The following is a 22578-nucleotide window of genomic DNA, read 5'->3' as shown; positions in this document are numbered from 1 at the left end:
TTCTTGAATTAATTGTAGAATGAATTATAATCAATACAATTAGTTTTGGTGTTCGAATTAATTAAACTTTAATTGATAAATAATTAATTCTAAAACAAACAATGAAAACAGCTGAACAGTGACACTATGTTCTAACCATAGCTCTAGAGATCATTGTCGATTGTGGATCATTTTAATCTGCAATCCGTTTTTAGTATTACTTAGTTAAACTGTGACTGATAAAAAAAATCTACAATGAATTGTAGAACTAATTTTAGAACGTCATAATGGAATGAGTTAATGTTCATATTTCGCCATTTGCCTTATTTCTTCATTGAAAAATTTGTATAGCGTCCTGTATTATTCCCTTGCACCCAGAAACAACAGAGAAGGGGATTCAGTTTTGGAGTTGGAACTTTAAAAATGTAACTTTTCCAAGCACTCTGGGTTATAATGTTTGGAAACATGATCTATCGAGAGAGAGCATCCCGTCCTGATTTGAGCGAGCGACCCTCTCTGTCCTTCGACATAGTATGGCCTCTTTGAAGGAGCCCAGTCTTCCATCTGAACGGCTGTCAAATCTCTGTTTGAAGGGGGGTTTCCTCCATTTGTAAGGCTGTCTGAGCCCCAAGTCTTATTTAAAGATAAAGATCCAGTAAGAGAAAGGAGATTGGGGACCCTGGAGTTTTCCATCATCCTCCATGAACAGCTTGAGGGTAGCAAACACGGGCGCCTAAGGGGACTGATCTGCAGGTCGCCCTCTTCCCCGCTCAGGTTCAAGGCCGGGTCATTCTGCTTAAATGGCAAGTCATCTCTAATTTTGCACCTACACAGATAAATGACATAGCATATGCTGCTTTACGCAAACCAATGTCTTTTTTTCCCCTCCTCCACCCTTTTTGGTGATGCATCTCTTTTGCAGTGGACACCCGGCCTCTCCATCCATCTCTCGCTCCTCCTGCTGCTTCAGAAGCGGCTGAGAGAGGCTCTCCTGCCTCTAGGGAGATTTTGCCTCCTTTAAAAAAGATGCTTCTTTGGTTTTTAAGCACCGTCTGGGCTCAGGGCCAAGGGGTGATGTTCACAGCAGCGGCTGTCCGCGGCTGCTGGCATTTCCCAGCCGGCTGGCGATGGAGGAGTCCTGCCTCGGCCTGCTGGATTATAAAACGGAGAAATTTGTCCTCACCCGGAATAGAAGAATCGGGGTGTTGCACCGCCTGATTCAGCTTGGGATCCTGATTTACATCTTTGGGTAAGAGGGGAGGCGGCGGGGAGTTCCGCGGGAGAGTCGTGGACATGATTTGCAATGCTAAAATTGCCAAGTCATGGGTATTTTGAGGGCTCTGGGACTAGCTCTGAAGATTGCAGCAGCCGGTCGAAAAGCAAACTCCTGCGTCCTCTGGAGTTTTGGCGCAGCTTTTAACCCTGCAAGGAAGTGCTGATAAGTCTGTGCTAAAATGATTGGTGCCGTTTCTTCCCAAAGTGCTATCAGAGACCAAGGGACAGAAGCCTTTGCTTACAACCTAAGGGCACAATTAGATGGCAGTTCGTTCCAATGTTAGGTCTGCTCCGAGAGGAAGCTAATTTACTCCTTTTCCTGCTGCTGCAGGATGTAATTCCTATCACGAGCCAGCCCATCCATGATCCGTGTGCTACCCACACCTTTTCGGCTTCTTGTCAAGAGTCTACTGTTGTTGTTTTTTTCCTTCTCTCTCTCTTTTTCTGCTGCATTTAGGATCACTCTGCTTTGGTTCGATTCCAGCATGTGTGTTTCCTGAGATTGAACCAAAATGGATGGCTTTGAGCTGACTGTTAAAGCCATCCACTGGAAAATTGAAAGCTTCCTCCCATCCTCTGTGGGGGGGGGGGAGAGGAAGCAACTATTGGGTTGGTTGGTTGGTTGGTTGGTTGGTTGGTTGGTTGGTTGGTTGGTTGGTTGGTTGGTTGGTTGGTTGGTTGGTTGGTTGGTTGGTTGGTTGGTTGGTTGGTTGGTTGGTTGGTTGGTTGGTTGGTTGGTTGGTTGGTTGGTTGGTTGGTTGGTTGGTTTTTTAGCCTTGTGGGGTAGCACATGATGCCTTTGAGAAAAGAAAATGTTAATTGAAAGCTTAAGGGACTCTATTTAACCCATTCCAGCCCACTCTAATTTAGCTACCTTGTTGCACCCTAAGACGCTAGTTGTGTGGCTTACCCACTCATAAATAAGCATTCTTCCACAATCACACATACTCTCACTCTTAACAATGTAATTATGTTTTCATAAAGTCTTGCAAACTTAGCTGAGAGACAGAACAAAGAAAACGACAATTTTCCAGAATGCGAAAGGGTTTCTAAACAGCAACAGGAATCTTTCTGTGAAACAGCTACATTTGAACCCAGGTCTCCTGAGTCCTGGTTTGATGTTCTATCCCCTGCACTACACAAGCTCCCACCTACACCTCTAAATAGGCAGTTTTCAATAGATCCTTGTGTGTAAGTAACCTTATTGATCCTAGCATCTGAATCAGACGTTGGTTTAAATAAAACAGGCCTGCTTTTGAATCTCTGAAAAGGGAGCCGGCCTGGTGAGCTTTTAGGGGAAAGTGGTGCTACGATAAAAAAGGCCCCGCTTCTTGCAAAATTGTTTTAAAGGGTGTTGGAGCAAAGAGTCTTCTCTCATTATCTCCAAAGATCATGATGCCACTCCTAGGGGCTGCTGGAGTTTCCATGAGCGCCTTGGCTTCTTGGTGTTTTGTTTTGGTTTGGTTTCTTGCTGCATGACAGATGGACGCTCTTAGCCAAAAAGGGCTACCAAGAAAGGGACACCGATCCCCACGTCTCTGTGATCACCAAGTTGAAAGGAGTCTCTGTCATACGGGTGAAGGAGCTTGGAGATCGGCTGTGGGATGTGGCGGATTACGTCAAGCCTCCTCAGGTAAGCTTCTGCCTTGGGGAAATGGTAATATTTAAACAGATTGTAGTGTTGATTGAAATAGCGAAGGAAGGAAGGACTTTATTTTGAAATGTTGTTCCAATATATGACTATATTCTTTCCTAGAGTTTGCAAAAGTTACTCTTTTTATATACAGTGGTGCCTCGCTTAACGATGATAATTGGTTCCCAAAAAATCGCTGTTAAGCGATTTCATCGCTAAGCGAAACACAGTTTCCCATAGAAATGCATTGGAAACTGGATAATCCATTCCAATGGGAATGGATTGCCGTCCTTAAGCAAAAATCACCATAGGAAACATCGCTAAGCAAAACACGGTTCCCCAATTCAAATGCATTTAAACCTATTCAATGCATTTCAATGGGGAGAAAAAAAAATTACAACAAATTTAAAAAGAGTCAGAACAAAGTCAAATTAGTTTAACAAAGGGTTTATTAAGTGCACTTATGATTTCAAGCATTCTAAACATTTTTAAACATTTTTAAACATTTAAAAAACAGCCAACATGAGGCTGTCAAAACCATCGTTAAGCGAAACAGGGGGACCCAAACTGTCATCGCTATGCGAAGCATGGTCCCAAACATCGCTATGTGAAAATCGCCCATAGGAACCATTGTTAAATGGAGCGCAAGATCGCTCCGAAAAAGTCATCGCTAAGCGATTTCATCGTTAAACGAAGCAATCGCTAAGTGAGGCACCACTGTATAAGCAAAGTCCAGAACTGCACAGACTAAGGCTCTGGCTTTTTGGGACATTTGCCAGCATGAGGAACATCTTGAAAACGATGTCAGTCCTGTCCTTAAAGCAAAGGGTTGTGGTTTTTTTTAAAGTATGTGATTTGTCTGATCTTCTTTGTAATTGTCTGCTCACCGTTGTTAGCTTTAAATATTGTCTTTTAAGGAGGCAAGCTGCCTGGGGTCCTTTTTAAAGGAGAAAGGTGGGGCAAAAATATTTTAAATTTAAAAAAACTGGTAATCGGATTCTGACCAGGAAATTCCTTCATGGCCCATTTGGGCCCACTTTTGTTGTCACTCACCTCCAAGAGTTCTCGATGGTTCCCTGAAGACCGAATCCCATGTTCTGCCCAACGGAAGCCATGTTGTAGGAAAACTGAACCTGTATTTTTTTTCCCCACACGTTTCCTAGGGAGAAAATGTTTTCTTTCTGGTGACCAATTTCATTGCCACTGTGAAGCAAGTGCAGGGGGTTTGCCCAGAGGTAGGTCATCTCTTTTCTCCTCTGCCTCCTGGCCGTTTCACCTTCTTCTACAGCTTGATTGGATCCTGCAAGCCAAGGTGGGTCTCTTTGTGCCTTTCTTGCTCACCCCACTGAGGCTCCCCGGCATCCCTTGGATTGTTTGGGTCCGTCGTGTGTTGGTGCCTACAAGCAGCTTGTTTTCCTCTTCTCTGATCTTTTGTAGCATCCTTCTGTCCCTGACGGGAATTGCCGGAGAGATTCAGACTGCTCTGAAGGACAGCCTGTTGTCCATGGGAATGGTAAGAAGGGCTTTGATCCTGCTTCCCAACCAACTTAAGCTCCAGTTCTTGGTTTGACACCAGTTTGCTATTAGAGATTGATCCTGCCCAGCAGTTTGTGCTTCCTCAACCTGCCATCACAGAATCACAGCACAGTGGAGTTGGAAGGGGTGCCCAAGGCCATCGGCGCAAGAGTCCAGATCAAAGCACACCGAGCAGAGAGTTTTTCTGAGTCCTCTTGATCGAGACCGACTTTTGTTCTCTTACAGGTGTGAAAACGGGGAAGTGTGCCCCTTTTAACACGACCCACCGCACCTGTGAGATCTTTGGGTGGTGTCCGGTGGAGGACGCGACCTTGCCCAGGTACAGTTTCTCCTCCTCTTGGCTCCTGTTCCAAACGCAGGGGTTTCCCACCTTGGATCACCCAGGTGAGCTTGGACTGCAATTCCCAGAAGCCTTCACCACTGGCTATGCTGGTCAGGGTTTCTGGGAGTTGCAGTCCAAGAACATCTGGGTTTCCCAAGTTTGGGAATGACGGGGCTGCTGAAGCCTTCTGCATAAGCTGGGTCAGAGACTTTCCCTACTTCTCCTCCCCTAAAGACTTTGTGTCACCCTACAAACCATGGAGCTTCTCCAAGGCTGATAGTATCCCTCAACCCCCCACTACCACCACCTTTGGGTGGTGGGGTTGCTGCTTGGGCCACTCAAGGACCAGCACCCAGAAAATTTATTTTGTGTCCCAGCTGTCGGTCACAGGCTTGCATGGATCCCCGGAGTTCCCAGTTCAAGCTAGGCAGAAGGAGGATTACCTGGGAAGCCTATTGTAGTTGGGAAGAAAAAAAAAGGAGGCTTTGAAAAGTTGCTATTGTTGGACAACAACTCCCAGAAGTCTCCAGTTGATAGGGTTGGTGGATTAGGGGAGTTGTCATCCAAAGCAGAAACTGCTCATAGCTTTGAGAAAATGTGATTTGAGAAGGACATCATTTGCCTGGAAAGGACCAACTCTGTCTTCTGGCCAAAAGGCAGCTTTAAAGGGAATAGACAAACCTGCCTGGCTTGTCTTTCTTGTCTGTTTATCAGAAATCCTTCACTGAATTTCTCCACGATTCCCTTGCAGGAAACCACGTCTGGCCGAAGCAGCGAACTTCACCCTCTTTATTAAAAATACGGTCAACTTTTCCAGGTTTAACATCTCCAGGTAAGCTCTGAGACCAAGTGAGCTGCGGGTGAAGCAAGCGGAGATCTTTAAACCAGCTGGAAGCAGGGTGTGTTTTTTTCAGAGGAGAATGGGGTCTTGAAAGATGAAGAACATGCAACTTGTGTCCTTTGGGGACTGGAAGTAATGAATTATATGTTAAGTATTTATCTTTCCTAAATTACTTTGTTGAACAAGCAGAGCATCACCAAAATATATTTCAAAATTAGTGAGAGCAATGTTTATTGGTGTCAAGGTGTTGAAGGGGCCCCAGTCTTCTCAAGCCAAGGGCTGATCCAGAGCTGGCCGTGGTGCTGATCGTCCCGGCCACCTTTGCTTTGTGGCCTTTACAGAACTCGCCCAAACTCAACGAAGGATGTACGAGAGCAGAAGCTTAGCCTGCTCATCCATGAACTGAAGAGGTCTTGGTTTCATCAGAAGCCTACCACCACCACCTTGGAGACAGAAGGACATTCAACGTGGATACCTTCACTACACCTATGGAAGATTTAGAAGGGGGAGCCTTAAGCTTTGTTTGAATAGACTCCATGTGTAGAGATTGGAAACACAAACTCGTCTCTGCTGAATTATGAGAAACATTGAGGGGGAAGGTCTTAGACTACAAGTCTTGGAGTGGTATCGCTAGCAAGGCTAGTGGCCATGATAACTATGGAGGATCTGGGGGGGGGAGCCCAGTGTGTTCCATCTTTGAGCCTTATAGCTAAAACCACATCTCTGATTATGAGCCTACTCGAGTGTTAAGATCACCAGGAAAGGCATTTTCATTGGGTCCCACCATCCTCGCGTGTGTATTTGGTGGGGACATGGGAGAGGCCCTTCTCTGTGGCTGCTCCCAGGCTCTGGAACTCCCTGACACTGGAGGCCTGACTGGCCCCATCTTGGCTGTCCTTCCGCAAGCAAGCAAAGACCTTTCTCTTCAAGCAAACTCTCCCTCAGAGACTGTCTGTCTTAAGAGAATTTTTTAAATGAATTATTGTACCATGCTGGTTTGAATGTGTTTCGCTGTTGCTTATGGTTTTTAGTACAGTATTTGATCCTTTCTGTGTTTGTGTACTCAATATTGTTAACTTTAAATGCTGTCTTTTAATGATGTAAGCTGCCTTGGGTCCTTCTTAAGGGGAAAAGTGGGTAAAAATATTTTAAAACCAACCAACCAACCAATCCTGGAGAGAGGAAGAGTTAGGACTGGGAGATCTTGCTAATAAGATGCTCGTTTTGTGTCTAAAATCTGAGCAGAATCCAACCAGCTGTCTTTTGTATCCATGAATTTTCATCCAATTGGTTTCTGGAAGATGGTGATTCCGTCCCTCGGTTCCTTTCAGGACCAACACATTGGAGACAACCGACAACTCCTACTTCAAGAGCTGTCGGTACGATGCCCTGGAAAGCCCATATTGCCCTGTCTTCCAGATCCACGACATGATCGAGGCAGCTGGGGAGAGCTTTGAGGAGCTGGCGCTCTGGGTACGTTCCCTGCCGCTTGCATCTCTAGCTTGGCCAGCGGCCTCCTTCGACGTATGCTCTGCTTTCTAGGGATGGAGCAGCAGTGAAACGGAGGACTCTCTGGAGCCCCCTGCCTCCTTCCATGAAATATAAATTTCCAAGGAGTGGGCACTAAGAAATGGGCGAGGAGGCTGGAAGGATAGGCAGGGATGAGAAGGGGTTGATTTCCCACCTGGCCTGCATCTGGATCCAGTCCGAGAGCATCACAGCAGGATGTGGTGGGTGACTTGTCATTGCCGCCTCCTGCGAAGCTATTTCTGACCTGAGAAGGGTCTTCAAGCTGGGTGTGAGGTCTCTCAGACTGCGGGCTGCTAACAGACCGTTCTCTCTTTCTGTACCCATCTGCCCTGTTGTGGGTCTTACACAGGGGGGAGCCATCAGCCTGCGGATCAGCTGGAACTGTGACTTAGACCGACCCCCTTCCGAATGCAACCCAAGCTATTCCTTCAACCTCCTGGACAAGAAGTTCAATTTCAGGTGGGCGCGCCAAGAGAACGATTGCATTTCTGTGTCCGTAATGCTCAAAAGGGAAAGGGGCTGAGGCATCGAAGAGCTAAGGGCTCTACTCTGTAAAAGGCAGGTGATGCCTTTATTGGGCCACTGGAACATTGGACAGCTAGCTTTCAGCCTAAATCAGTTTTCCTCACCCCGCGCACCTATATTTTGGCATCTTGGAGGATGATGGCTGTACCAAGTCTGCTTCCTAAAGCTGAGCTCAGAGATGCAGGCTCCACGGCAGCATCTGTGCCCCGTGCCAACATGCCCGCCTGCAGATCACAAAGTGACGATGCATAGAGGTGCTCCTGAGCATGTGCAGAAAACGTTTCTCATAGCACTGAGTATCTACCTAGCTTCTGCTTGTCAGCAGAAAGATCCTGGGCTGGAGAATATGAGCTTTAAAGGATACTTGGGGTGGGAAGGAATCCCTCCAAGTTTTCTCATTCTTCAAAAAAAAAAAAAAGAAAAAAAGAAAGGATGTCTTTTCTTTCGCCATCAGCAGCATTTGCCAAAAACTGAGGATTTTGTGCTGAAATTACACACCCAAAGGCATGTATTTGTATAAGATGGACCCTTCCACGTTTAGTGAAATTTTGCATTTTGGAGGGCAAGGGGGACTTTTCTGATGCAAAACACAGGGGCTTTGCACAAGGATGTTTCTGAAATCAACACTCTGCTTGTAGACGATAATTTTACGCCTCCTTGAGTTTTTTAGATTATTATCTCTCTGAGTTTTTATTTAACTTGGTTGTTGTTTTGTTGCTTTTTATTTCTGTAAGCTTCCCAGAATAGTACATTGCATGAATGGGGTAGTACATAAATGTAAGAACTAACTAACTAACTAACTAACTAACTAACTAACTAACTAACTAACTAACTAACTAACTAACTAACTAACTAAATTTAATTTAATTTAATTTAATTTAATTTAATTTAATTTAATTTAATTTAATTTAATTTAATTTAATTTAATTACACTTTGAAAATTCAAGGTGCCTTTGCTGAAACAGATTCGCACGTCTGTCTCTTTGGCCAGCGTGAGAACAGTGGTTGACCAGGGAGCCCCAAGCGATGGGTGGGTAGGTGGATCCGTGGCCTGAACACCCCCTTTCTGTAATCCATTTGCAAACTTTACAAGGATGCTATTCACCCCTTGCCTGGTCTCTTTTCAGGACCGCCTCCTATTACCAGGACCCCCTCCACCGGCGCTCCAGAAGCCTGCTGAAACTCTACGGCATCCGCTTTGACATTTCCGTCCATGGGCAGGTGAGAACCTGGATCTTTCCACAGCTGGTGGAGAAACCCAGCAGGAAACCTATTCGTTGTCCCTGCTCTTGATTCGACACTGGCCACCTCCCCAAGGCGCTGCTGTCATTCAGCCTCGCATGGCCCCCTTTCTCATTCACCCTGACCCCGGGGGCCCACATTCCCATTCATCTCCCTTCCCTTGCCCTCAAAAGACCTTTTCCTTTGCTTGTCTCCCGGCACCCAAAGGAACACAATGAAGTGTGAATGGATTCTGTTAACGCCACTTATGGAGAGAGAGAGAGAGGAACAGTTATTCCCCTAAGTCTTGGTGGTTTTTTTCCTATACGGTTGTGAAATTCTTCTGCCAGATCCTATCACAGCTAAAGGAGAAAGAAGTAGGGAATGCAAAGTCTACTCTGAATGCTACAATCCCAGAGTTTAATGCTCAGCGGCTCTGGGTTGGGTGGAGAGACCCTTGGGAGTCAAACTCTGGGGAAGCCGTGCTGGCCTGGCTATGGACACCCACAGCCCTGGGTCCAAACTGGCCTTCCAGGCGTCTGGATCAGGACCACTGGGGTCCCATGCGACCCTCGCCGATGGGTTTCCAGCATTTCTGGGTTTTACCCATTCTAAAAAGTGGAGAAGTCTCACTTGCCATCCTATTTTCATTTTCTCCTTCTTCCTTTTCTCGGCCCAGGCTGGGAAGTTCAGCATCGTCCCCACCGCCGTCAACTTGGGAACAGGAGCCGCCCTGCTGGGTGCGGTGAGTATCCCTCCGTGTTCTCCAGATGTGTTGGACTACAGAGCCCATCAACCCCAGGCGATCCAGCTCCAGTGTGGGGAGTTGCTGTGTACAAGTCCCTGGTTCAGATTGGGTTCAGCTTGCACACAGCGATTTTAGAACGGCTCCATTTCCCACAAAATTGATATTACTATATTATGTTGAAGAACTATTTAATCAAAGACATGACAGTGGGACACACCCCCATCTGCTGGATCAGCATTCTCAGATTCACTTTTCCGCTGTCTGGAAATATTAATTTTTTAATAAACAGTGTATTTGCCAGAACTAGCCAGTAGAGGGAGGCAGAGACCAATCAATGTATAGGTTTGCTACTTCCACATTTTTTTGGCATCTGCAGGGGCACCAGCTTTGAACTGTGGACACCATGATCCTACTATATTTATTTAAAAGTGTTATCTTTTTTTTCGGGGGGGGGCAGGCTGAAATCATCCTGAATGATGAATGGAGGTTTTTGCTCTCCTAGGCCACGGTGGTCTGTGATCTTATTCTCCTTTACCTTGATACCAAAGCTGAATTCTACTGGAGTGAAAAGTACGAGGAGGTAATGAGATGCAAATAAGGGCTAGCTGAGCATGTGCGGCACTGGGGCAAGATCTAGTTCTGCTGGCCGATCTCCAGGTGGTGAGCAGAACATCAGCAAGGATTTCTGGTTCCTGGTTGGGTAACACCAACATGGCAACAATGGAATGATTTTCCCCAGCCCGCCCTGTCCCAAACTATCCTGCTAAAAGAATGAACCATGTCAGACTGTATTTGGCAGGGCTGTGAGCTGCATTCGGCTCTGGACAGATTTTGGAGAGCCTCCTGGGCCGTGGTGAAACTGCAGTACTGCAGTCTAGACTCCATTCATGACTTGAGTTAGATCCCAACAGGCTCAAATAGCTGGCTCCAGGTTCACTCAGCCTTCCAACCTTCCAAAGTCAGTCAACTGAATCCCCATCTCGGTGGGCAGGGGGGCGGTCAATGTGCAGCCTGCATAATTAAATTGTGAGCCACCCACAGAGAGCTTTAAGCAGCACCTATTGCTTTGCTTCACTTAGACATCTCTACAGGTTCCAGGATCTCCTCCCAACAGCCATGCTCGCTGGGGGGGGGGTGTCTCTGGAAGCCCTGGTGAGGTGGTGTGGCTGCCTGGACAGGGATTACATTGCTGGGCGGGTGGGGTGATCCGTTGGCCCTACTTCCCCCCCCCCATAGGACTGCAGGAGCTTATGGGGAAAAGCTGTCTGAAGGAGTTTAATAATAATCATCATCATCTTAGACCTACAGAGCTAGAAGGGACCCTGTGGATCATCCAGTCCAGCCCCTGCCCAGGAGGCCCAGTGGGGGGAATCGAACTCCCAACCTTTGACTCCGCAGCCAGAGACCTAAACCCCTGAGCTATCCAGCAGGGTTTGGAGGCGTCTGTGTTGTATGGACGTCCTCTCTCATGTCCGGCTTCTCCTGATCTTCCCATGCCCTGCCCTCCCTTCACCTTTCTATGGGGCCACCGTCTTTCCCTCCGAACCCACTTCCAAGCAATTCCTCTGCTGGCCAGGCCTCCAGGAAGACCTCCCGTATTTACTCCAGTTCCCACCCACAACACAACCGTCCGACCTGGGCGGCCGTCGGATCCTGACCTCTGGCCTCTTGTCTCTTACAGGCCAAGCCCCCCAAAGACGAAGCGAAGGCGCCCACTCAACCTCCCAAGCCAGAGGCGTCGTGAAGCGAAAGACCTCATGTAGGGCGGCCACGTTGAGCGGACAAGACCTCTGCTGGTGATTCTGGATGCATTTGGCCTCCCAAGAGTTGACGCTTTGATACCTCCCGGAAATGTCTATGCAAAGAATCTCAGGTAGGAGGGAAAGGCTGCCCAGCAGCGTGACTCTCCCAGAGTGCCAAAGACCCACAGAGAGCCACAGCTACTGAGAAGAGAAGGACCTTATCAAGTCACCACCGATGGGGAAACGGGTGGGCTATCATCGCCGTCGGACACTGAGTCAACCTTTTCCTCCACTGTCTCGATTTTGTTCCACTTGGATTCCTCCAGAAGGAAATGAAAACAAGACACTCAACTCAGTGGCTTTAGCCTTTTTCGCCAGCGCTAAGTCAGTTCTGGGAACCCTTAAGCTCAGAGGCTGAATCAGGCCCTCTTGGTGGTGGTGGTGGTGGGGAATCTGTCCACCCTAGGGGGCCCAAACTGGCTCCTCTGAGTCTCTCCAGGAGGCCATGACACCTTCATAAAGAAGCTATTGTCTGCTGGTTTGGGTGCCACTTGGGCGGCATTTTGGGGTGGAGATGCCTCTCTTAAGGTGGAGTCACAGGCAGTGACAGAGTGATGCTCAAAAGAGCCGGCCACTTCAATCCCATCCTCTCAGCTTTGGAAGCACCTACCCATAACCAAGATGCCAACTCCGAGAACTTCAATGAAACTGAATTTGGACCTCATGCTGGGTGAGCTTTCTCCCCCTCACTCTAAAAATTGCTCTAAAAAGCTACCACCTTGGTTTTAAAAAAAATGCAGAAAATGCTACAGAATTGGAAGGGGGTAGTTTTTTTTCCCCTTTGAACCACAGGATGTAAAATCAAAGGCATACCAATCAGTCTGGAGTTCTCCTTGCAATCCATAGTTTATGGCTCTGTCACTGGGGCTTCTAAAAAACAACAACACAGATCTATTCACATTAGTTCAGACAGGCGATCACTTGAAGCAATGCAGAAAAGCTATTGTGACAACACGCACTTGTGGAAAAGGTGGGCAACACTAACTATCAAAGAAGCAGATAAGATAAATAACAACAACAGGTGAACAAGGTTACGTTGGTCATATCTGTGAGAAGTAAAGGATTGGTTATATCAGTGAGAAAAAAATTAGTGACCCTCTCTCCGTCGGCATGATTTCTCTCTCTCTCTCTCTCTCTCTCTCTCTCTCTCTCTCTCTCTCTCTCTCTCTATCTATCTATCTATCTATCTATCTATCTATCTATCTATCTATCTATCTATCTATCTATCTATCTCACACACACACATATACACTTTTCTTTTTTAAAAACAGCCTGTTGCCAAAGTTGTTGTATGAGGGCACATAGACATCCTCGACGAATATTAACAAGAGGAGGAAATGAAAGGAGGAAACCCTTGTTTACAGTTAATTAAGGAGTTCCCCCATAACTGTGTCTTCCTGCAAGAAAAAGCTGCAAACAAGCTGCAGACAAGGCTTTCCTCATCTCTTCCGGTTCAGCCAGTGAATGCGAACAAACCTGGGAGAAACCCTGGTGCAACTTCACTGGGAGTGGGTGGGTGAATCTGCATTTCCCTCCCTTTGTAGTTGCACCCTTAGACAGTCTTACTCTACAGGCATCCCATACAAACTCCTCCTCTTCATTAGGGGGGGTGTCTTCAGTCCTTCAGGGATCCTATGCAGAGAGAGGTGCAGGTTCAGGGCTAATGGGTGCCTGGCTCCCCCAGCTGACCTTTCTCCACTGGGGCCCCCCTCGGGTGCTCCTCTCCCCCGGCCCGGCCCTGTCCGGCCCCTCTTCGAACTGTTTCAGGTAGAACTGCATGGCCAGTTGCTTCGTCATCCCTCGGAGGGCGAAGGAGGCAGCGGTGATCTCAGAGGTGAGGAAGAGGAGGAGGACAAGGTGCACGGCAATCTCCAGGGGCAACTTGAGGACGTATGGGTCGGCCAGGATGAAGAGCAGGGTGGGCGTCTCTATCAGGAAGGAGAGAAGGACAAAGCCGGCCAGCTCTGGGACCTGCAAGGGCAGAAAGGAGAGCCTCGTTCTTCGAAGGTCAGGTTGGAAGAACAAAGCATGCTTTGGTGATGCCAGAACATCCTCAGAATCTGGAGTGCAGTAAGTGAGTTCCCCGCTCAGAGCGGACACATTCTAGATGGGCGGTATATAAGTTCAACAAATAAGTGCTCCACAGATGGGATTTGGCCAGATCTTTGTGACCCAAGTGATCATCATTGCAAATGAAGCTGATTTTAGGCAGCAGGACACCCGACTCCCAGCTGGCCTCTCTGAGCCCGTCGGGAGACAGGTGGCCAGTTAATCCTCTGGGAAACCAGAAGAGCTTGTAGGGTGACAACCAGACAGCTTTTCATGGTGGAAGAAGTCCTGCTGTTGATGACGTGCTCTCAGGAGCATCTGGTTCAGTCCCCAAGCTGCTGTGTGACATGGAACAGCGTGCGGACTAATGCCATGGGGTGCAAGCCCCAGAAGCCATTCTGTCACAGGCCACAAGGTGACGATACGTTTCAGCTTCTGGCCATCCACACAGGTATCGTCCCGATCATCCTTCCCTGCACCCTGCCAGCTAGGATAAGGGTGGGGAGCCCACCCACCCCCCCAGAGCAGCTCACCTTCTCCTGCAAATTCCCAAGGTAGCCAAGGTAGAGGCGCGAGCCTTCGGCCAAGATGATCATCAGATACGCGGCCACATGCAAGACCTGGTAGTAGGTCGGCAACAGGCAATACTGGAGGAAGGTGAAAAGGAGACGGATGAGAAAGACACGTTGTCTATCCAGCAAAACAACAGCTCACTCCCAATATGAGACGGTGGAACTCCCTGCCACCTGTTGCGTGCCCGTCCCAGCTGGTTCTCCTCCCCCAATGACTTTGTGAAGAAAAAGAGATGAAGCAACGGAACAAATAAGAAGCGGTTCAGAGAGAAAACCAGCTGCCTGGAAACTCATGAAGGCTCCTTCTTGCAGATTCACAAGAGGGAGAGTTTTAAAGCTTATGACCTTGTTTGCGAGACCCGAACACAGATCTCTGCTGGAAGATCAATAGGTCTACTGAACGAATCGTGGCCCCTGTGCCCCTGAAAGTACCTGCTTTCCTTTTGATCATTCTGGCTGCCAAAAAAAAAGAGCCTTGGAAAAGTTGTTTCCTTGGACTACAACCTCCAGCATGCCCCCCCACCAGCACTGTTGCAGATCAGGGTGATGGGAAACGATGGGAGTTGTTAGAAGACTTTCTCTGGACCTGCTGTGGTTTGCCTGTGTGCCTTCCTTCAAAGGTGGACCTCACAGGGTAGACCTTTTATTAAGACTGCTCTGGGAGCTACAGTGGGCAGGGAACCGGTTTCACCCGGAGCTTTGCACCACCAGCAGCCTCCACGCTCCGCTCAACGCTGCCTCCACCACCCACCCTAAATTGCCCCGAAGGATCCCTTAAAAGCAGACTGACAAAACACAGCCCTCAGCAGGCCCGCGGATACCTTGAGCTCCAGCATCACTCCCTCTGAGAGGCACCAAAACGGGAAATAGAAGGCGTTGAAGTAGAGCATCATCTGCAGCGGGAGGCTGGAAAGCACCACATGCCCTGAGCGGGATGCAAAAAGGAGCAAGGAAGGTGGGGAGGGAAAGGTCAGGGAGGGCATTGTTTCCTGCAGAACGATGTGTGTTTTGGCCCGCCAAGTCAGAACTGACTTTTAGAGTCTAACAAGTCTCTATCGCTTTCAAAGTATGTGAGGTTTTTTTTTCAGGAGTTTGCATGGCCAAGCAGAGATTTGAACCCAGGTCTCCAGGTAATCCAGGTGAAGCTAATTCTCTGCCTAGAGTCTGGTTTCTGTGATACTCATTGCATTGCTAAGGGCAATAGGGGGTATGGAAGGAAATTAGTGCTGCTGAGCGCAGAACCCCCTATTTTGGAGTTCAGACGTATCCAGGCATGCACTATTCTATTCTATTCTATTCTATTCTATTCTATTCTATTCAACTGCCTTTCAAAAAGACTGTCCAAAGCTGGAAGGCAAACTCAACAGTCAGTGCCCTCAAAAAGGGGGCGGCAACAATAAAATGAGCAGTTGCACCTTTTGTCTGCACATCCATGGGGCTCACAAAAGAAAAATCTCTCCTTCTGTCAAACACTGTCTGAATTTTCAGCCTTGCATATAAACGACTGCATAACCATTAGTCTCCCAGGGCAGGCAAAGCGGTTGGCTGCGGGTTCCTTTTCAAAAACGTTCTTTTTATATGGCTGGGTGAGAAGACCCACCGTGGGTCAATTCCATGTCTGGGTATGTATTTGAAAAGGTACCTGATTTGTATCAAGATCCATGATTGAGAACCAGACCTACCTCCCTGTATTCTGTTTCTTGTTCTCAGTCAACTCTTGATATAGTTTTAAAGAAATCAACAAACCAACCGGCAGGAGACAAAGGAAGAAAGGGAATGTTTTCTAGGAATTTTGAGGGTGGATGAAAACATTTTTTCCCCAGCCGGGAGTGCATGTGAGCTGTCGTTTTTTTAAAAAAGTAACTTTCCCAAACTCTGAATAAGACACATTGGTTTTATTACTGTGCTAAAAACAACAATAATCATCTAAGGCCCACATTCCATTCTGTTTTCAAAGACCAGGAGCATCCCATGTGGCTTAATTTAGAGACTATTTGCTTAAGCCCCTTTACATCGCCTTGATCATTTTGTGCCATCCATACCTGATGAAGGGCTCTAAAGAATCTGGACCCCCCCCCCCCAGTTTGTACCTGCTTAGTGCTCCGGTAAAGGTAATTCTCCACCTAGAACATAGTTTCTGTAATACTCATTTCATTGCTAATGGCATGGAAGACCATTAGTGCTGCTGAGCGCAGGACCCCCTATTTTGGAGTTCAGGCATCTGCAAGGATGCACAATCGTATGTGTGCAGGAAGGCAAGACTCTCTACTTTCTTCTTAGAAACACCGAAAGCGGTGCCCGTCCTCTGATCGCTTACCTGCCTGGTAGGGCTGTGCTGCAACGCAGTCCCCAGTCTTGTTATTGATGAACAGAGACCCACTGAACGTAGTCAGGCCCTTCCGGAGATTGGGAGGCAGGGGCGTCTGCATGGTCAGCTCTCCCGGGAGAGATCAGCCTCTGTCACCCAGTCTGGCTGGGCCCCCCGTTCCTGCTCCTGATCCAGGTCAGACACAGCTGGGAAGGAGCTCTGCTAATTGACTTAAGAGGCCTGGCAGCCCGGCTGTCACTCAGGCAAAGGGCTGGAGATTATGTGCCCTTCTGTTCTCCAAATGAAGGAGCCAACTCTATTATCAGGGTAAAGTGTGGCCCTCTTTTTCCTTTCTGCCACCCTGCGCACAACTAATGGGTTTTCATTTCATGCCAGAGCCTTTCCACTGGGTTGTCCAGTGGTCTCCAGGCACTGCTGGACTCTCGGGGGAAACTGCTATGCAGGTAGAAAGGCAAACCTCTGGGCAAGCCAAGGAGGAGAAGGCGGGCATGTGATTCTTGTGCCTAAGCACTTGCCATCCTTCCAAACAGCACAACAGGACTCACAAACTCAGTGCAAAAGTGTTTATTTGTGTCTTGGGCTGACCAGCACCTGAATAATTCTTATGATGTAAAGTGGTGCCTTGTAAGACGAATGTAATTCATTCCATGAGAAGGGAACCTCGCAAGACGAATGACTTTTTTTCATCTTGCGAGGCATTGGTCTCGGGGAAAAAAATCATCTTGCGAAGCACAGCCATAGAAGAAACCGTCTTGCGAGGCACCATAGCGATCGCAAAAACCAATCGTCTTGAGGGGTTTTCATCCCTTGCGAGGCACCACTGTACTCTCAAGTCAATTCAGAGTGATGGCAACCCTCCCAAGGTCTTCTTCTAAGTATAAAATACTCACAAGGAGTTGACCGGTCCTTATTCTAGGCACTGCTTTGGGGCCACCGTGCTGCTTGGCCCTTGTCTGCATAATTGACAAGGCATGCAACCCCATAAGCCACACACCTTCCACGTTATCTTAGTCAGCCCCTCTCCAGGGAAGTGGATTGGGGATATGGACTCTCCAACTGGTGACTCAACTCATAAGCTACACCAGCTTGCAAGCAACATTGCAAGGCCTACAAAGAACAACATTTCCAATGTCAAGTCAATTCTGAGTGATGGTAACTATCTCAAGTTTTGTTTTGTTTTGTATAAAATTACTCGCTCGTAGTTGACCACTCTCTCCTCCAGGCGCTGTTCTGCACTGCTTGCCCATGGCTGCATATTCGGTGTTGCCATATTCTTGGGTTAACAGAAGAGAATTCTGGTTCCCTTCAAGCAGATTCTCCCCTGCCACGATGAACTGGCTCTGAGTCTTCTCCAGCCCACTTTCAACGCTTACTTCTCTGAAATCTCAGCTGTCTGCTTCTAGGATATCGTAAGAGTCCACCCTGTACATATGTTGGTTTCAGGCTGTTCCCAGCCTGACTGCTTCTCAGCAATTAGAATATGATTCCAAGCAAGACAGAATCCCTCTGAGATAGCATATATACATTTATTAAGAACCTGGGGGGTGGGGAAGAAACGAGCTTCTGAGATAGCCAATTGTGCACAACACGGGGATAAAGTGAGTAGGATGTTGGGCTGCTGAGCCAAAGAGAATCTCCCAGCCTGGCGCTCTCCGGATGGTTCGGATGAAAACCCACAGCGTTCCCAGCTAACACAGCTATGCCTGTTGGCCGCTGTGGTTGGGGGTGATGATGGGGCTGTGGTCTCATCTGAAGGGAACCGAATTTCGGAAGTCGGCAAGAAAGCAACACGAGCAGGTGGCATGTAGCCCATAAGTCTTAAAAACTTATTGATCAGACAAAAAGCAGAAATGCAAGCGGCACTTCCTTGTTCCAGCTAGTAGCAAAAGCATTGTAGCTGAAAAAGAATTGCTTGCTGATATTTCTACTGCCGCTTCTACTGTCAGTGGGACAAGAGAACAATCTCGTCAGCTGCAGGAGGTAGAGAGCACCAGAAATGGGATGCAACGTGCATGCAACTAGTCCTCTTTAAGGAACAAGGAGGTTCCGTTGCTGCCACTCCTACCCACCCATCCCCAAGGAGACCAGCGGTGAAAGGAAAGCTAGGATATTCTGTTACAGCTTGGAAAAGTTTTTTGGTTTTTTTGCGGGGGGGGCAACATGCCCAGAGTCCTTCAAAAAAGCACCATTTGCTAGCTCTGATCTCAACTACAGAAAGAATTCATACTTGAGAGTTTCAAGGTGTGTCAAAAGCATCACCGGTTAAATAGAGGGCAGGGCTGAGGACTGCCCTTTATTGAAGGACAAGATCATCATAGAACGGCAGAGCTGGAAGGGACCCTATGGGATCATCTAGATCAGCCCCGTTCAAGGAGGCCCCGTGGGGGAATCAAACTCCCAAACAGAGACCTAAACCACTGAACTATCCAGCAGTTAAATAATCTTAGACCTGCAGAACTGGAAGGGACCCTATGGGGTCATCCAGTCCAGCCCCTGTGAAGGACGCCCAGCGGGGAATCAAACTCCCAACCTCTGGCTCCACAACCAGAGACCTCAATCCCTGGACTATAAAATCTGCTTCTGGGCTACAGGGCTGTGGAGATCCGGGACACTCTGTTGCTGGTGCTGCAATGAAAGCAAAGGAAAGCCTATAGATCTGTGAGCTTCTACCCTCCACCCTCCGACTGGCCCTACTTTCTCTTTGCTCGTGGCTGCCCCTCGGAGGGTCCTGCTAAGGTCCGTTGCCAACACAACGGGGGTCCCAATGCTAGCATTGCTGCAGGAGGGGAAGCATTCCAGGACTGTATTCAGGTGGGATGAGCCGCTGGACCCTGGGTGTGTGGGGAGGACAGGATGTGCAGAAGGGAACACCTCACACACAATTGAGGTCTAGCCGGAAGGGACCCCAGAGATCATCCAGTCCATCCCCTGTCAAGGAGGCCCCGTGAGGAATCTCACATGGGGGGGGGGGAGAAGGAGCCTCTTCGGTCCACCAAGAGCTCACTACCCCGGCGGAAAAGTTTTCCCCTCTCCGTGGACTCCACAGAGCGGCCCCTGACTGTACGTGTCCGTCGTGGCCTCCAAAAGCAGTGGTAACGGGATGATGTCCTTAAGGACCATAGGTTGGTCTCTCGGGCTTTCCAAGAAACCCTTGGAGCAGCTGTTAAACCCTAGATCCAGGCTCAAATGTTCGCAAGCAGGAGGCCATGGTGGAAGACAGGTTAAGAGTTGCCCTGAGGGAGGTCTGTTAGAAGGACGGGCTTCTTCGAAATCCCAGAAGAACCCAATGGAGCACATTCCATCTCTGGCCTCTTCTGGGTCCATCAAGAACCAGCCGTTTGCATCCTCGGGCTGTTACGAGCCTTTCCCAGTGAGCCAGGACATGTCCCCAGTTCTGCAGGAAAGACAGAGAAGGAATGTCACCTCTCGTGATCTCCCACCTAAAAGCTTTTCAGCTCGGAGACTCAAAGCTGCCTTTGTTTCTTTAAGAAAAATATATGTGCAGGATGCAAATACTTTAAAAAGTGTAATCTGAGGAGACGGTGGCGAAGAGCCAACGAGAAAGCAGGGGGAGCCAAACTCACCTCCCTTCTAAAACCACCTTCGCCTGTTGCATTTTGCAAACCTGAAAGGCCTGTTTGGCCAAAGAAGGGGGCAAGGTGACCTTGTTGAAGATGAGTTGCAAAAATGAGCAAAATAATTTTGCAAATTACAAGAGATGAGGGGGGAAAAATTCCTGCTGTGACAAACACATGCAATCAGCACTTGAGGAATACCCTCTTCCAATGACGGGTCATCTATAACACATAGTTTCGGCTTAAAAGCCATCATTTAAATACAGCTCCAGATGACCCGCTCAGACATACATACTTGCCGTACCGGATGAAGAGCCTTAATTTGCAGCAGTAAAAGGAGAAAAAGAAAATATGTGTGTGAGAGAGAAAGAAAGGGAGAAAGTGAATAAATATTGGCTACCAACTCTGTTGGAAGAGGCCAGGAGGGCATGCCCCTCCTGTTGACCCCACAAAGTTTAAGTTCCAACCACCCTAACTCACCTTCCTCCTTCTCAGACTATGGAAGGACCAGCAGGCATGGCCCACTTGCATTCATAAAGGCTGGGAGCTCCTCTCTCTCTCTCTCTCTCTCTCTCTCTCTCTCTCTCTCTCTCTCTCTCTCTCTCTCTCTCTCTCAATTATTTATTTATTGCAAACAGACACTGTGATCATCAATGTTATTCCCCAAGGTCTATACTAAGGAAAGCAGGATAATACAGCCTGTATAGATTTTACATATTATGCATTTCCTTTTTTATGAATGCAAGCAATACTTATTCATCTCATCCTACTCACAGCAACAGACAAAATAGAAATGAACAAGAGAAGGCTGAAGTTATAGAATCATAGAAGAAGGAAGTCAGAATGCACCTGTCTCTCCTCTCTTAGAATAGGAAAGCTGCATCCATCCATTCATCCATCCACTATCTATCTATCTATCTATCTATCTATCTATCTATCTATCTATCTATCTATCTATCTATCTATCTATCTATCTATCTATCTATCTATCTATCTATCTATCTATCTATCTATCTATCTATCTATCTATCTATCTATCCATCCATCCATCCATCCATCCATCCATCCATCCATCCATCCACCCACCCACCCACCCACCCACCCACCCACCCACCCATCAAAGCTTATAGATCACCCATTTTTTATTTTATTTTATTAGGCAAACCAAAAAGAAGAAAGGAGAGGAGAGGGCATTTAATTTGGGAAAGAACCTCCCGGGGGTAGGTACTTACTCCACATCTCGCTTGCGGATCGTTCTGCCAGCGGCCATGACGTCAGCAACCTTAGAAACCAAGGGGTCGTAGTTCATGCTTGCCACTGCGATCACGTCATCATTCCTAAAGAAAGAGAGCCGAGGATTTCAAAGGTGACACAATTAAGAGAGAGGTGAGGAGGCCTTCCCTGCTCCGCTTTGTGCCCAAGGATGAAATTGAATGGAGGAACATCTTCCTAACTCATTGGTGTTTGTAGGACAGCCAAGAACCGCCCTGGGGGCTGGAATGCAGCTGTGCACAGGACTGACTGGCCAGCTCCCATACTGTCACTACCAAGGCTCAAGTTGCATCTGGAGAAATCACCTCTAGTTCCAGATATGCGTCTTTTTACCTTTTGAGTGAGTCTGCCTAGGAATTTGCGTGAGCACCAGATTCTTACTGAGATATTGCTGCCAACCAAGATCCCTTCAGGTGTTTGGACCAGAGGTATGATCAACTCGTGGCAACGTGGCCAATGGAATGGCACAAAACGTCCCTTTGTCTTCATCAGTTGGGCTCAGAATGATAAACCATTTGCATTGCCTAAACGTGTCTTCAACCCAGAGTGAAAATGCAACCCATTTTAGGAGCCCTTCTTATCATATTCCAGCATACAAAACCAGGCCAACAGATGTACAGAAGAAACAGACAGCATGGCAATTTTGCAATTAAAAGCCAAGCTGCCTTAAGAAGCAGAAAGCACTTGATTATCCCCCAGCATTGTCTTTGCAAAGACACGCATTGCAAATCACCTTGCTCTGGTTCGATGATTGGCCCCAGAGATATAAGCAGAGGATTCACTTGTATGCTGATTGCAGAGAGACAAATCCTTTGAAACAATGCCTGTTTCGAAGGGTAACACAGGATCGCCTTATAATTGCAAAGTTGCCCCTTCATCTGTCCCTGCTTTTAGGGTGCTTCCAGATGGACAGCTCCTAGAGCGATCGATCAGAAGCCCAAGCAGAGTTACTTCTGCCTTTTTTCTCTCAATGTAGCTTCCAATGGTATTCAAAAAGTTTAGAAAACTTTGGACGAAAGATGCAGGGGGAAAACCCACAGAAGAGTTCGAGATGGGCGACAGCTCTGTCTGGACACCATCCAGGGTATACCCAGATTTCCAGCAAGCAAGGGAAAAAAGCTGTCACATCAGGTTCCCGTGATGGGCCGTGGGAACAAGATCCCGGGACAAGGACTGCACACAGACAAGGGTGCACGGACAGCTGGACAGCCCGCCCTGTGCCCTTTGGGTAACAATGGGCTTCCCTCTTTGTCCAGGGCATGAGAGTATCTGTGCATTTTTGCTTCCCCATTAAAAAAAGCCAATTTCCAGAAATGGGGAAATGTAAACTGCTGAGACCCGAGGTGGAGGGAGGGAGATCTGCACAGCA

At 47.8% G+C, this 22578-nt stretch overlaps 3 protein-coding genes across 5 annotated transcripts in view; 1 reads left to right on the top strand and 2 right to left on the bottom strand.

The window, feature by feature from the left end:
* The first annotated feature begins 73 nt into the window (after positions 1 to 73).
* Positions 74 to 12499, top strand: P2RX6 (purinergic receptor P2X 6). The gene is made up of 12 exons (XM_020799103.3): positions 74 to 1228; positions 2737 to 2887; positions 4051 to 4122; positions 4325 to 4400; positions 4649 to 4742; positions 5497 to 5577; positions 6918 to 7059; positions 7466 to 7575; positions 8769 to 8862; positions 9542 to 9607; positions 10113 to 10190; positions 11292 to 12499. The coding sequence occupies exons 1-12, from the start codon at positions 1107 to 1109 to the stop codon at positions 11352 to 11354; spliced, it is 1149 nt and encodes a 382-aa protein (XP_020654762.3). The 5' UTR covers positions 74 to 1106; the 3' UTR covers positions 11355 to 12499.
* A 545-nt stretch (positions 12500 to 13044) lies between these two features.
* On the bottom strand, positions 13045 to 17617 carry LOC110081947 (transmembrane protein 17B). The gene is made up of 5 exons (XM_020799104.3): positions 17555 to 17617; positions 16351 to 16474; positions 14855 to 14958; positions 13995 to 14108; positions 13045 to 13383 (listed from the first exon to the last, which is right to left on the bottom strand). Exons 1-5 carry the CDS (start codon positions 17615 to 17617, stop codon positions 13045 to 13047), a joined length of 744 nt encoding a protein of 247 aa, XP_020654763.3.
* A 257-nt stretch (positions 17618 to 17874) lies between these two features.
* The window catches only part of AIFM3 (AIF family member 3), a 35918-nt gene continuing 31214 nt past the window's right edge, over positions 17875 to 22578 (bottom strand). For 2 of the 3 annotated variants that reach the window (XM_078381858.1, XM_078381859.1), the window contains 3 exons: positions 21170 to 21274; positions 20233 to 20253; positions 17875 to 19756 (listed from right to left, as the gene is read on the bottom strand). In XM_078381858.1, coding sequence (XP_078237984.1) covers positions 19717 to 19756; positions 20233 to 20253; positions 21170 to 21274 — 166 coding nt within the window. In that variant the 3' untranslated portion in view covers positions 17875 to 19716. The remainder of the gene's footprint in view (positions 19757 to 20232; positions 20254 to 21169; positions 21275 to 22578) is intronic. The other variant, XM_072983693.2, reaches the window with a different exon arrangement.

This window comes from Pogona vitticeps, chromosome 14 (genome assembly GCF_051106095.1).
Source record: "Pogona vitticeps strain Pit_001003342236 chromosome 14, PviZW2.1, whole genome shotgun sequence".
Taxonomy (NCBI): Eukaryota; Metazoa; Chordata; class Lepidosauria; order Squamata; family Agamidae; genus Pogona; species Pogona vitticeps.
This window is presented reverse-complemented; position numbering and strand designations above follow the sequence as displayed.

Coding starts and splice junctions, on each gene's coding strand:
- P2RX6 (XM_020799103.3), top strand. CDS start 1,107: ATGGAGGAGTCCTGCCTCGGCCTGCTGGATTATAAAACGGAGAAATTT. Junction 5,578..6,917: donor TCCAGGTTTAACATCTCCAG/GTAAGCTCTGAG, acceptor GGTTCCTTTCAG/GACCAACACATTGGAGACAA. Junction 8,863..9,541: donor ACATTTCCGTCCATGGGCAG/GTGAGAACCTGG, acceptor TTCTCGGCCCAG/GCTGGGAAGTTCAGCATCGT.
- LOC110081947 (XM_020799104.3), bottom strand. CDS start 17,617: ATGCAGCCATGGGCAAGCAGTGCAGAACAGCGCCTGGAGGAGAGAGTG. Junction 14,959..16,350: donor AGCACAGCCCTACCAGGCAG/GTAAGCGATCAG, acceptor CATCCCGCTCAG/GGCATGTGGTGCTTTCCAGC. Junction 13,384..13,994: donor TTGGGAATTTGCAGGAGAAG/GTGAGCTGCTCT, acceptor CTGCCCTTGCAG/GTCCCAGAGCTGGCCGGCTT.